We start from the raw sequence: 13,805 nt of genomic DNA, 5'->3' as shown, positions 1-13,805 counted from the left end.
TGCTTCTGTTTTTCACTTTTCTTGTGGCTTCAAGGTTGCCTGAGACTCTGGTATGCAATCTCAGGTAGAGTTTGGTGTGATTGCTTTTGTATTTTTTTATTTGTTTCACTTTTACATTTCAATATTTTCAATATATGATTTGCTTTTTGTATGTGACGTCTAGTCAAAGCTCATGTGTGATATAAAGGCTTTTTTTTTGATGACTATCCTGTCTGGTCCTGCTGAAATGTTTACACCCATGTGTTTGTGTGCAGTGCAATCTCCTTCACCCTCATGTAGCCACTTGCAAGCTTTGTCCCTGCAGGGGCATCTGCAACATGCACATGTTGGTGAGTTGTGCCACCGCGGGCTCCTGAGCATCCGTAGGGACATGCCCGCAGGGTGATGATGGTGAGAAGTGCGTCACCACAGACCCGAGCATCCACGTTTAGCCGTGCATGGCAGTGCTGTGTCCGGGGAAAGGGGATCCTTGTGGTTGAGCCTATGACAAGCGTTTAGACATTCAAGGCCCCTCAGAGAAGGCAACACTCCGCTTTGACCCCAGCTTTCCATAGATGGCACCTCTGTCCTGACCTGACAGGGAAAGATCGGCATTTCCCTTTCTTGTCCTCCCTTATGTCCTTCACTTTCCTATCTTCTTTTTCATCATTGTCCGGTCTTCTCGTTTCTCGGTTTTTCATTTTTCAGGGGTAGCTAGGGTTAAACTTGCGTGTTGTAGCTATCCCCAGTTGCCCCTTATTAAGACGGAAGCCTTTAATGCCTCATTGTTGTGAGCAGGAGTTGTCGACAGAAATGTCACGCTTTTCAATCGGTCGAAATGGTCGTGACGTCACAGTGCACGAATTTCAAACAGGGCCAATTGTACTTTGGCTAAAAACCATGCAACGGTTAACTAAACTCAGTCCCACTTTCTTAAAGCATCACTATATGATCCTTTTAATTGGTTGCAATGCAACCAATTAAAGGGATGGTATAGTGATGCTCCAAGTGCGTAGGACTGAGTTTAGTTAATTGCTTGCTTAACCAATTAGCCTAATTAACCGTTATAGTCAGACCATATAAATAAATAAAACCGAGTAGAAAATTCATCAAGTTGAGGAATCGAACCAGGGTCTCCGGAGTGCGAGACGAGCACACTAACCACTCTGCCATGCCAGCTCGATGGTTTGGAAAGAGCAAAGGTGCGTCTAATGAATACGGTGTCTTCGTTCACTCCCATGTTCCTCCATTCTCATTACAGCGAGGTTCAGGTGTCCACCGAGATATGCGAGACAGCTACATTTTCTTATCTTCAAAAACCAATTTACCGACGAGCAAGGCGTAGAGCCGAACGGGCGATGATGTTCTGTGGACTCCCTGGCAGTGTTGCAAGACGCTGTCGCATTCCACTCTTAGAGGCGAAGCTTAACATCTTAACCACACATCAGTGACACAAGCAGCAACGCCGCACTTAAGGCTTTCGCCTCACCACACTTTAGGTCAACAAAGTGCCCCCCTGAATTTTTTTGGTTATAGTCAAGGTGCACAGCCGGTGAGGGGAAGTTCCTGCCCCGTCCCCTTCCCTTGCTGGGCTCCCTAGTGGGTGGCTGCTGCCGCGGCTGAGTAGAAAACTGTTTTTGGCTACTTTCCTTTTTTGCAACCAATGCACTCTGAAACGAGGGTGCACCGAAGTGACTGCAAATTTTAAAAAATAAAATGCAAAAAACTTTCCATAATCTCACGTGGTCCATAGCGAGCATGCAGACATAACCACATGACTGGTGTCATCCTCTCATGTAATAAGAAACTTAACTGAAAGCATCCGACAAGGCTACAAAATCAAGAAACTAGCAAATCGCAACCTCCTGTTGGAAGTCCTTTACAGTCATCAATATGAGAAGTTGTCAGGAGTGACAGGTTCTGAGAAATACCAGTGACAATAAACCCGCGCTGTTCATTGAATACTCAAGTACCTAACAAAAGAAGAACTCCTAGACGTATTTCAAGAACGAAACGTAACAAATGTGTACAAGATGAAAATAAAACACGGAAACACTAATCAAGCACGCTGTTCCCACCTTAGCCTCTAGTATATTATATTCTGCAGAGGTAGGCTACAAAAAGCTCAAACTCGGACCATATAAACCCAATCCACGTCAATGCTACAAATGCCAGAGGTATGGCCACGGTTCACAGATTTACCGGGGCCATCAGACCTGTGTGAAATGTGCTTCTCACTACCAATCCGCAGAAAACTGGGTTGTTGAACCCCACCTTTGCGTAAAATGTGAGGGCAGCCATCCGGCTTCGTGCCCAGCTGGGAAGAAAGGAAAAAATTATCATACTAAAGGTCAAAGAGAAGATATAATTCAGGGAAGTGTGGAAACGACTTTCGTTGCAGAATCCAAGCTACTCAATCATGGTGCAGCAAAGCACAGCATCATAGCGGCCTTCAGCGCCTGCACAGCTCACACACAGTGAGCCTGGAGCAGGACTACCCATGCCCCTGGTGGCAGCAGCCAGCGCTGCGCCACCGCCCACAAAGCAGACTGCACAGACCTCCAGGTCAGGAAGCCACAAGGCCTCTCCCCACACGGAAGGGCCCAACATGGAAACAACCATGCATACTGCACGGACGTCTCGCTTATTCGAGTGTGCAATGGGCACAAGTCAAGGCAGTCTTCGTCCTGTGCCGTCGATGTTGGAAGGATGGTGAACATCCTTAGATCGAAAAAAAAAGAGAGAGAAGCCTCGAATCAGGGCACTCGAAAACACAATCTAGGTTTTTTCACTACCCACTTAATACAAGATGGCTTTCATACATTAGAACTGCAGGGGACTCCTACATAACCAAAATGACATACAAGACATACTAGCAACACACTCACCTGTGGCCTTGTGTTTACAATAGACAAACTTAGGCTATAAACATGAAAACATTCTCAAACACTACTATAAGGTCTTCAATATGACCAAGAGCAGGCGAGCTGATTTTCAGGTAGCGTTGCCATCATTGTCCAAAACGGAGTAGCAGCTCGAGAAAACAAGCTTAAAACTAGATTAGAATCTGTGGCCGCCGTCCTGCACATGTTTAAAACAATTACAGTGTGCTGCGTATATATAGATTCGCATCTTAGAATAACTATCCATAACTTAGTGGACCTTTCAGACCGACTACCAGAACCGTTCTTGATGGTCAGATTTTTTAGCACCCACTCCAGCTTTTGGTTTAGTGACTGACACTAGAGGTCAACTTAATGTGGATTTTATACTCTAATAACCTTTGCCTACTGAGCATTGGAAAACCAACTTATATTGTTCTCCTAGCTCAGAAAAAATGAGCTGTATAGATGTATCTTTTAGTTCATTGCCTATTTTTACGGATTTTAAATGGAACGTCTCAGGTAACCCATGTGGAAGCGACCATGTTCCTGTACTAATCAGCCTATCATCTTCACCCAAAGTCATCCCAACAAAACCATGATGTTGGAAGCTGCATTTAGCTGACTGATCAATGTCCCAAAAAAAAAAAATCGTTTCAGATAGCCTCACTCTAGACAAACTTAACGAACCTTTCACAAACTGCACTGTCACCGCTATGTGTCAAGCTATTCCTGAGTCCTCTAGAGTAGTAAAAATCACAAGTATTGGTACAATAAAGCCTGAGCATTTGCCTCGCCAAATTCTTTGAAAATGTCCTGAATATAAAATTAACTTTCGTCCTTCAATCCCGTGAACTTCTTGATATCCATCAGTGTGGCTTTAAAAAAGATGCTGCACTACAGATCACCTAGTTCATCTTGCAAATACTGTCCGAGAGGCATTTGTACACACACAACATTGTCTTGCTGTCTTCTACAATTTGGAGTAGGCATATGACACAACCTAGAGATTCGGGATCCTTCAAGACTTAGCTGAGCTTGGCATCTATGGCAGAATGCTGAACTGCCTAAAAGGCTTTTTGTCTAACCGTTCATCAATGTCCCCCTAGGTTCAACCCTTTCAAAGAATTTTATTTGGGAAAATGGAGTACCTCAGGGGTGTATTTTAAGCACAACTCTCTTTGTGGTAAAAATGAACTCTTTTTAGTAAAATAATGCCAAGGTCCTTTATGTACTCAGCCTCGTAGACGATCTCCAGATAGCTTGCACATCCTCCAACATATCAACATACGAAAGACTAATACAATTAACAATAAATAAACTGGCAACATGGGCAGGCAAAAATGGTTTCCAGTTTTGTCCACAGAAAACAGTGGCCATTTTTTTCTCACTCAAACCAGGCTTACAGGCTGATCCGGCCATACACCTGAACGAAACAAGTTACCCGCTAAAAATGAAAACAAATTTCTAGGAACATATGACAGAAAACTCACTTTTCTGCCTCATATAAACGCATTGCAAAAGAAAGCTTCCCGATCACTCAACATACTCAAAAGTCCTTTCACACAAACACTAGGGCTCTGACAGGCCTTCTACAAATTTATCGCTCTGTGGTGCAATCCTGCTTATATCATGGTTGCATATTGTTCACCAAGGCCGTCTTACATGGAACGACTAGACTGTGTACACAACCTAGGTTTATGTCTTTTTACTGGTGCATACAGCACGTCCCCATTAACAATCTGTATGTAGAAACCAATGAACCACCACTTTCAAAAAGAAGAAGCATGCTCACATCCTCATACATTCTAAAAATCCGTTCACCACCGAAACATGTATCTGTCACCAAATAGTTAAAAAGTGGCCATCTAGAATACTATTTAGCAACAAGCTGCAAACTACCAGGCCACTGCTCTTGTGTTTTGAAGAGATGTGCCAGAATCTCACCGTATCAAACACATTACCTAGCATTGCACAAAGACGCGATCCACTGCCTCCATGGTACAATTTTCCTGCAATCAGCGATTTATTCACTCTGACACAGTTCCATGAAAATCAAAAGGCACAACAACATATAGTCAAGAATTTCTTGCACTTTAGGAAAAATGCAATGGTTTCACTGACTTTTATACTGATGGTTCAGAAACGGATGCTTACGTAGGAAAAACTGTAGTAATAGGAATAAGCCTTGGATGCTTATGCACCACTAAACCCAACACAACAGTGCTTGCAAGCTCTGAGTGCTTTTTAAAGCGATAGCCTTGCCTGGTCTCCTGTGGTTTTAACTGCATGATCGTCATGGGTTGTAACCAAAAGCTCGAGTAAATCTGCTGCAAAGAGAGAATGTCGCCGAGGTGTTCCTGAGATATAAGGACAATGTGAGCAAAGGGTCCGATAGGACTCTGTCGGAAAAATTGTTTCTGTGATCGCGGTGTGCAGCTGGGCTTGGGAATGGGTTCTGTTGTGACGACTGTGGTACAGAACCCCCTGTCACTTTCCCTAGCAGATGGTACAAAGTATGGGTCTCCTTTTTTGGGTTGTCTTCAATCCATAATATACATCACAGCCTTTAATGATGGGAAGTGAACAGTATCTAGTAATGAAGCTTTATTGTGCCAGCCATAGTAGAACAGCTAGCCCAATTACATATTTCAACAGATTAAAATGTGTGCTCACATGCATGCTTTTCAGTTTTTGTTTGAGCACTGATTGTGCTGCTTTTCATTCATGATTCATATTGGTATGAGACAATGGGGCCCTGCATATGTATTCACTTTACACATTTAGTAAAATCTACTTGGACAGTTTACTTGTGGGAAAGGATCCGCTGAGAACTGGGTCAAATTATGAGCGACTCTCAATGTGCCATTTGGGCAGGGGGCTCTAAAGACGACCATTGCATTTCTTGGAAAATTTTGTCGTGATGATGAGCACACCCCTCCTCTCTAATACACCCCTTAAATCCAGCTTTGGATGAAAAAGCGTGATCTGCCCATACTCTCCCTGAGCTGATTTTTGGGCAGTTTACTTTACAGAATTATTCTCTGCCCCCCTTCTGACTGCCTAGCAAAAACTAGGCGTTCTCGCTGAAAAGCAATAAAAGCAGGCAGTAAGTAATTGTAATGTAATAATGAAATGGTTTGCCCAGACACAATCCCTCCTTATTTCCAAATGCCTTTTTATGCTTTAGCAGGAGCCGCCATGTTTCAAAGGACCTGCAGTAGCCCTTAAGTAATCTACGATGCAGTGTATCTGTCACCACGTTATCAAATGATGAATGCATGGCTCACTTCAAGTCCACCTCTGCCTATACTCTCCCTGAGCTGATTTTTGGGCAGTTCACTTTACAGAATTATTCTCTGCCCCTCTTCCGACTGCCTAGCAAAAGCTAGGCGTTCTCGCTGAAAAGCAATAAAAGCAGGCAGTAAGTAATTATAATGTAATAATGAAATGGTTTGCCCAGACACCATCCCTCCTTATTTCCAAATGCCTTTTTATGCTTTAGCAGGAGCTGCCATGTTTCAAAGGACCTGCAGTAGCCCTTAAGTAATCCGCGATGCAGTGTATCTGTCACTACGTTATCAAATGATGAATGCATGGCTCACTTCAAGTCCACACTATTTTGATTGAATTTTTTCGATAATGGAAGATTATGGGCCAGCGACTGTAGTTTGTAACTGGTTCTAAACTGTGGTACAGACCATATGTCAGTATATCGAGTGTTGACAGTAGTAGTAGTACAATGTTTAAGACCTGCAAGCTGTGCTAAGAAATTGCTCATAGCTGTGAAAGAAAAGTACATTAATTGCAGCAAACAAAATTCGTAGATTTTGAAGCGAAAGCTTCACTACGCTAGGTGAAGCCAAGATCACCGTGTCTGGAGAATTTCACCTTCATTTGACCTTCAGATAGAACAAAAGAAAGGAGAGGTTCATAACTGGCCCCCTGGGACAGTGGGCAACTTTGTCGTGCTTTAAGCTATGAAATCGATGAAGAGTGGGAGCTTCGAAGGCAAAGGAAAGACACATAGTTGGCCCCATGGGCCTCAGTCGTGCTTTAAGCTATGTTGCGGTAGTGACAGATGTGTGCTGCATGCGTTGTGGTGGTAGTGGTGGAAACATTTATTTCCAAGCAATAAAGAGGCGGAGCGGGCAGACCCCTCCCTCCTGACGTGCCACGAGGCAGCTCTAAGGGAGCTGTGCTTAAAGGGCAAAGAACAGCCCTTGGAGGGCGATCCGCTTCAAGTCATCGGTAATTATCCAGCGCTGGTCAGCAGGAGCTGAGTTGGCCAGGAGAGTCTCTCAGTATGACTCCGCCGTGGTTGGGGTTGGAGGGTGTGGGAATGTAGGGCATGTGAGGAGGATGTGAATGAAGTCTCCCAGTTTCCTGTAGCGCTTACAGGAGGAAAGGTACTGATCGGGGTAGTGGGCATGAAGAATAGGGTAGGGATCAGTACTAGTCTGGAGTTGGCACCAGTAGGAGGCCTGGGTTAGGGTTAGGGAGGGAGGCAGCGATATGTAAACTATTACGTAAACACGCGGGGTACCTCGGTAGTGGGTAAGGATATCTCTGAAAGTAAGCAGACGCTCCCGGGATGGCGGAAGGGGTCTAACTCTGGCTCGGACAGTGAGACCTCGGGTGAGAGATTGGACCTCCTCGTCAGCCGGTAAGCCTGCGTGTGCGAGCGTCCAGATAAGGGTTATAGGGCTGTGGGATGCCAGAAGCGTAGAAGCCGAGCCACGGTGGAGCTATCAGGCCTTTGTCGAAATTGGAAAGGGTGGATTTTTAGTTAGAGAGAATTTTGGTGGCAGAGGTGGAGATGAGAGCGAGCGCAATGGCCACTTCCTCTGCAATTTTGGATGAGTCGTTGGTGATGGAGCCTGATGCGAGTAATCGGTCCTGAATGTTAGTGTTAGCGAGGACCATTTGGTAGCCCGATGAGTACGCTGCCATGTACACGTAGGCTACTTCGGAACTGTCGCCGTACGGCTTGTGCAGTGCTTTGGTGTGGACGCCATGCATACTCCGTCGTGCTCAGGGTTATGTTCTTAGGGATGGGAAGGATGATGAGATGAGAGCATAGGTCTGAAGGTAGGGGAACCCTCTTTAGAAGGATGGGTGATCGGGGCGATGCCTAACTAACAGACTAGAGAGCAGCTTGCTGCGGTGCCCAACAGGTTAGTCAGCTGCACTGTTAGAGTGGCTTCTTCCAGCTGCTCAAATGTGTTGTGGGTACCGAGTCTGAGGAGACGGGCAGTAGAGGAGCTGCCGGAAAGGTGAAGGGCAACCTTTGTGCAGCTCCTGAGGAGTGCAATGATGCGGTCTCGCTCCTTCTGCTTTAGAGGGAGGTAGGGGAATGAGTAAGCCATGCGACTCATGATGTAGTCTTGGGTGAGGCGGAGAATGTTCCTCTCAAGCAGACCTGCGCGGTGGTTCGCCACGCACCAGATTAGATGAGTGACTTGCTGGGTTTGGGTCTGGAGAGCTTGGAGGGTGTCATCGGGCACGCCGTGGGAGTGAAGAACGAGTGCCAGGATGCAAATCTAGGAGACAATGGCAATTAGGTGGTTCCGTAGCGTGAATGAGATTGGAGGGTTGGTGGGATCGTGCGGCTTGTTGCGATAGAGGAAGAGTTCTGATTTGGAAGAGAACCAGGCTAGGCTGCGCGTGTGAACATAGGAGTTCATGATGTTGAGAGCTGACTGTAGGCTGTCTTCAATGTTTGCATAACTTCCTCGATTGGCCCAGACAGCGATATTGTCAGCATAGAATCTGAAATTTATGTCGGGGACTTGGGCGATTTGACGGGGAACTTAGGGAATGGATATGTTGAAGAGGATAGGAGATTGCACAGGACCCTGAGGCATTCCTCGTGCTCCCACTGAGACACTGGGGAGCCAGTCTGCGCCCAAGGTGAGTGTGGCTATGCGTTCAGAGAGGAAATCATGGACGTATTTTACATGCATGGTGGTTTTGTACATGGTATTTGTACATGCTTGGAGGCCTTCTAGTACAGCTGCATTTGTTAGTCAGGAGTTGGTCATGCTGGAGTTGGTCAGACCAACTAACTTTGTCTGATGTAGGAGGGTCTAGAGTGCAAGCTGCCCGGGAGGTGTGGAACGAGTCCCACTTTGTGATGGTAGCACCACAAGAGAGTCTGCATATTTGGCCTGCTTGTAGGAGAATCTCGATAATGTAGTGATCAATACCCAGATTCACTTGAGTGTTACACCACGTAGAGTGCGGGAGGCGGTGGGTGAAGGTGAGGTTGGGAGCAGTGTCTGCGCAGACGCTGCTCCCGATGCAAGTAGGGGTGGTGGGGTCTGTGAGAAGGGAGAAGCCGGCCTGCTGAGCTGCGAGCCATACCCTGACCCTTTGTAGATGTCGGCTGTGTAGCCCCAGGCCCTGTGCGGGGCATTGAAATCCTCTACAATTACGAGGAGGCATTTGTGTGTCGTGCTTGGCAAGTGTGAATAGTCAGTTGAAGTCGTGCGGCAGCCACTCTGGGTGCCTGTATATGTTGAGGATGAAGAGACTATATTATCCCGAGTGCGCTGCACCACAAGTTCGATGAGAAGTTGATCTATTTCGGGGATGGGTGGGAGATGGTGTGCACTCACTGCATACAAGAACAGCAACCTGAGTGGGTGTAGGAGAAATGGGGACGATGGGCACGTAGCTGGGTATGGTAAGGGGATTGGAGGGCTTTTCCAGCATGAGCATGTCGGGGCAATCTGCCCGTGCTAGGAACTAGTGAACCAGTCACTGCTTGGAACCAAAGCTCGACAGTTCCACTACCAGATGGTGAGGCTAGTGCATGGTCTCGCCATCACTGAAGGTGTCGTTTGCCTTGGAGAAATTAGAGGAGGTGTGGAGCTGGGCCTTCCCTTTAGGCCATGCAGCAGCACAAGCTGTCGCTTGGCGAGCCTCTTGATCATTAAATCGCTCATGAATTTGGGGAGCGAAAGTCTAAATGGCTTGTGAGGTTGGAGAATGCACTGGTGAAGGCCTGGGTGGCCGTCTGCACCGAGCCTTGAATTGTGGCCTCCTCCTCCCTCCGAGTTTGGGAGGACTAGGGTTCGCTCGGCTGGGGTTGCTGTGGTCAGAGAGGTAGCGGGAGTTGCAGCCCGCTTCTTGGCCGATGGTTCGCGAGTAGGGAGAGGTACAGTGGAAGAGTGGAGGTAGGAACAGCCTGGACCACTGGCGCTGGGGCAGCGGTTCGGGCCTGCTGGTGGGCATGCAGCTGGGCCTGGAGGTGGCTGCTGGTGGTTTGGAGGGAGGCGAGCTGTGTGCGTACACACAGCAGCTCTTCATAGGGGATGTTGGTGGAGTTCCGGGAGGCTATGCCTGCCCTGCTCACCTCAATAGTGCAGCAGCCAGTGGGTGGTCTCTGGACGACTGGAGGTGGTGGTGGCATGGTTCAGAACCAGGAGCGGGTCCGGGCCTTGGGCTTGTTAGGGTTAGACGGCTGTTTCTGTGCGGCAGGCTGCAGAACCAGGAAGGACTCCGGGGTGAGCCGCAGGGCCTGGGGCTTGCGGATCATAGAGCGGCTGCGCGGTGTTTGGGTGGAGCCTGACATGGTGGCGGGAGGCTAGCTGGCGTGTGCCTTGGCGGCTGGCTTGGCACTCCGATACCTCTTTTAAGGCGAAAGCCTTTTATGGCTCATACTCGCGATGTCCGTCCGTGCGATGAAATCGTGCCAACTGTGACCTCTCCCCCGCGCAGCGGCGCAACCTTCTCCCCTCCTCATCAACCGGCGCGCCGGTGGGGGCGCAGCTGTTCATAGCAACCGTGACGTCACATTGTAACGGTAGAACGAGCGCGCGCGCGTCGGCAGTGGTAGCTGTACAGCCGCTCCGTCGCCAGAAGTCTCGTTGCAGTCGTGTGTGAGAGACGCACGGTTCTGAAGCGGCCCAGTGATTCTGCGCCAAGCGGTTCGGGGAAGCGGCAGCGGACGGCAGATTCTCCCGACACCAAGCGCGGCGGAAGCACAAGGAGCGAATGCGCGTGCGACGATCCATGTACGGTGGGTTGGTTTCGCCAAGCACACTTTAGAATTTCCAAACTGTCTCTCAGTAATTTTTTTGACGAGGCATGGTGTGCGGAAGTGCGCCTTGCACGTTCTGTCCACCGTCAGGTGTGTTTTCCGCACATCTTAAATTGTGGCGTGTGGGATTGGGGCAGAAACGCGGCGCTTAAGCCTTAGGCCGTCGGCGTTCGTTTTGTTCATTGGCGTTATGTTTTAGACGCCCGTTTAGACTCCGATGATTTTAAGGAAAGGAAATGTGCATAACTGGCTCCCTGTCCTGAATCGCGCTTTGAGGTACGGGGTGGGGAGGGGGTGAGAGAGAGATGTGGGCTGCATGCCTTACCGCTGACAACGTTGTGGCAGGTGCGCGGCAGCGCAGCAATAGGCCGTAGCGTTCATTGGGTGAGCAGACTACTGCCACCTGCCAGGGTGGCCGGTTGGACGCGACGCCTATCCAGTGTCCGGAACGCGTTACAGACGCCAAACCGCGTATCTGCAGGTTCAGCATGTAGTTAACCGCAGCTAATTTTTAAGGCGAAAGCTTTTAATGCCTCATACTGTCGTTAGCAGCCGTGTCGGCAGCCGTATCGACAGCCGCGTATCGGCACATGTGTCCGCGTTTTGACGGGTGTCCATCGAGATATACGAGACAGTTACTGTGTAATTTACCCTCCTTTAATACAATTTTTAATTTCTTCATTACGGCCCCTCGTCCTCTTTCTTCTTTCACTCCCACTTCCTCCCTTCATGTACGGTGCGGTTCGGGTGTCCACCGAGATGACAGAGCAATTCTCTTCCCGCAAAAAGCGTCGCATTCAAAGGGCAAGGCGCCGAACGGGTGACGTTCCCCCCTTCCTGTAGGGTGCGGTTCTGGTGTCCACCGAGATGACAAAGAATTACTGCGCCATTTCCTTTCCTCAAAAAGCATTGCGTTCAAAGGGCAAGGCATCGCGCCGAATGGATGGTGGCGTTCCGTGAACTGCCTGGCAGCGCTACAACACGCTGTCGTCTTCCACTCCTAAAGGCGAAGCGTAAGCGTCATTAATTAGCAGTTAGTATTTAGGCAATCAAAAATTCACTAATTAGTAATTTGTCATCGCTTTGTCATCAATTATGTGTGACGTCATCCAGTGGTGACGTCACCAGTGTCACATAGGGAAAGTGGTGCTGAAAACGATTTCGCTTTTACGCACTTTAGACAGTCAAAGTGTCCCTGAATTTTTTTTTTCTACACGGTTCACATTGAGTGACATTGCTGTTCTGGGATTAATACTCGACGTTGCTTCAGAGTTTACGATCAGACGGATAATTTTTCATTGCAAGACGGAAAGTTTATGCATATTTGCATTAGTTGTTGCCCAGACCAGGTTACAGTAACATATGTGAAAGAAAAATAGAGCGTAATGTATTTAAAGTTTGGCGCTTATGGGAAAGAATGCGTGGCATCGTGAGGTTGCACCGGCGACAGCAGAGAGCTTTTATGTGGGATATATGAGCATCCCTTTTAATATGTGGGAAAAAAAGAATACACCAAGACTCTATTTGCTGGTTTTGAAAAATGAGTGAATGTAGTGGATGAACTACTTTATTCTTAGCACGGAAGATAACACCTTTAGATTTAATTGGGTTAACCTTGATTTGATTTACAGTGGTCCATGCTGATAGTTTTTTGAGGATATGGTTGCATGCTGCGATTAGTTGGCTGGTATTACTCTCAGAAATTAGTAAGGTACATACTATCGTCAGCATGCATAGATCACAAATTGAACTGAGGAGTCGATCATTTTCAATATCGTTTAGGTACATATTAAATAAAAGGGGACCCAAAATACTTCCTTGTTGTACGCCACTTGTTATTGCAAGTGAGATGACCTTTGGTCATTTATGCATACACACTGATTCCTATTCTCCAAGTTGGAGTGCAGAAAAGCCAAACCTGTCCCATGAATTTCATACGATGAAAGTTTATCAATGAGAATATTCTGATCAATGCAGTCGAACGCTTTGCTGAAATCGATAAAACTTGGGCTGTCAATAAATTATCATCAGTATTTTCCAAAATTGTTTGTTTCAGGGCTAGCAATGCAGCCTCAGTGGACTGACCCTTCTTAAAACTATACTGTGAATCTGTTAAAATACCTTTTATATCATAAAATATTGTAATATGACAAAAAATTAGCTTTTCTAATCCCTTGCAAAATACTGGAAATACGGAAATTAGCCGGTAATTGGATGCAAGTGTGTGATCATCGCCTTTATATTGTATAGATACCCGTGCACATTTCATAGCAGTTGGAAATATACCTGACTCATGTACCAGGTTAAAGATATAAACAAGGGCAGACATTAGCAATTTTGATGCATATTTAACAGGTTTAATTTGAATATTGTCAGTATCCAGGGATCTACTATTATTTAGACCCTGAATGTGCTACATATTTCGTTCTCATCTGTAGGAGCAAGAAATAAGCTTTCAACACAATTATAAGCTAGGGCAACTATCTGGTGGAGTACTAGTCAGTGTTGCAATGTTTACAAAGGACGTACTGGTTCATGTGTTCAGCCAGGTCGCGATCTTTCAGTTCGCAGCCACACATAGTAATTTTTCATAGCGGTGTGATCAGATAAAAAAATGATAAAGACGATTTTTCTTTCTGATCAATCCTAAATGTTCCCGGTATATCCACAGTTTTCTCGTTTTCCTTGACACCTTGAGTGGCATCAACAGAAAATCTATTGCATATGTGTTCACAAAGATTTTAATAAATTCATCGTAAGCATCATTCATGTTCATTTTGCTGAGGACTCAAGGCCAATCATAAGTAATCACGTCAATTGTTTGAACATTTCAAAAGTATTCTGAGTGATGGATTGAACTATAATGATCTCCTTGTGTTCTCTTGTTTCTGTACTAT

At 46.7% G+C, this 13,805-nt stretch overlaps 1 protein-coding gene across 6 annotated transcripts in view; it reads left to right on the top strand.

Moving 5' to 3' along the window:
- The window catches only part of LOC149331514 (uncharacterized), a 49,906-nt gene that overhangs the window by 26,577 nt on the left and 9,524 nt on the right, over window positions 1-13,805 (top strand). For 3 of the 6 annotated variants that reach the window (XM_089556700.1, XM_089556698.1, XM_089556694.1), the window contains exon 1: window positions 10,652-10,887. The exons of 1 other annotated variant lie outside the window; for it this stretch is intronic. In XM_089556700.1, coding sequence (XP_089412826.1) covers window positions 10,863-10,887 — 25 coding nt within the window. In that variant the 5' untranslated portion in view covers window positions 10,652-10,862. Of the gene's footprint in view, window positions 1-10,650; window positions 10,888-13,805 lie in introns of those variants that run through there. 2 more of the 6 variants (XM_089556701.1, XM_089556697.1) reach the window with 2 other exon arrangements.

This window comes from Amblyomma mixtum, chromosome 8 (assembly GCF_055824585.1).
Source record: "Amblyomma mixtum isolate Tamu chromosome 8, ASM5582458v1, whole genome shotgun sequence".
Classification (NCBI taxonomy): Eukaryota; Metazoa; Arthropoda; class Arachnida; order Ixodida; family Ixodidae; genus Amblyomma; species Amblyomma mixtum.
This window is presented reverse-complemented; position numbering and strand designations above follow the sequence as displayed.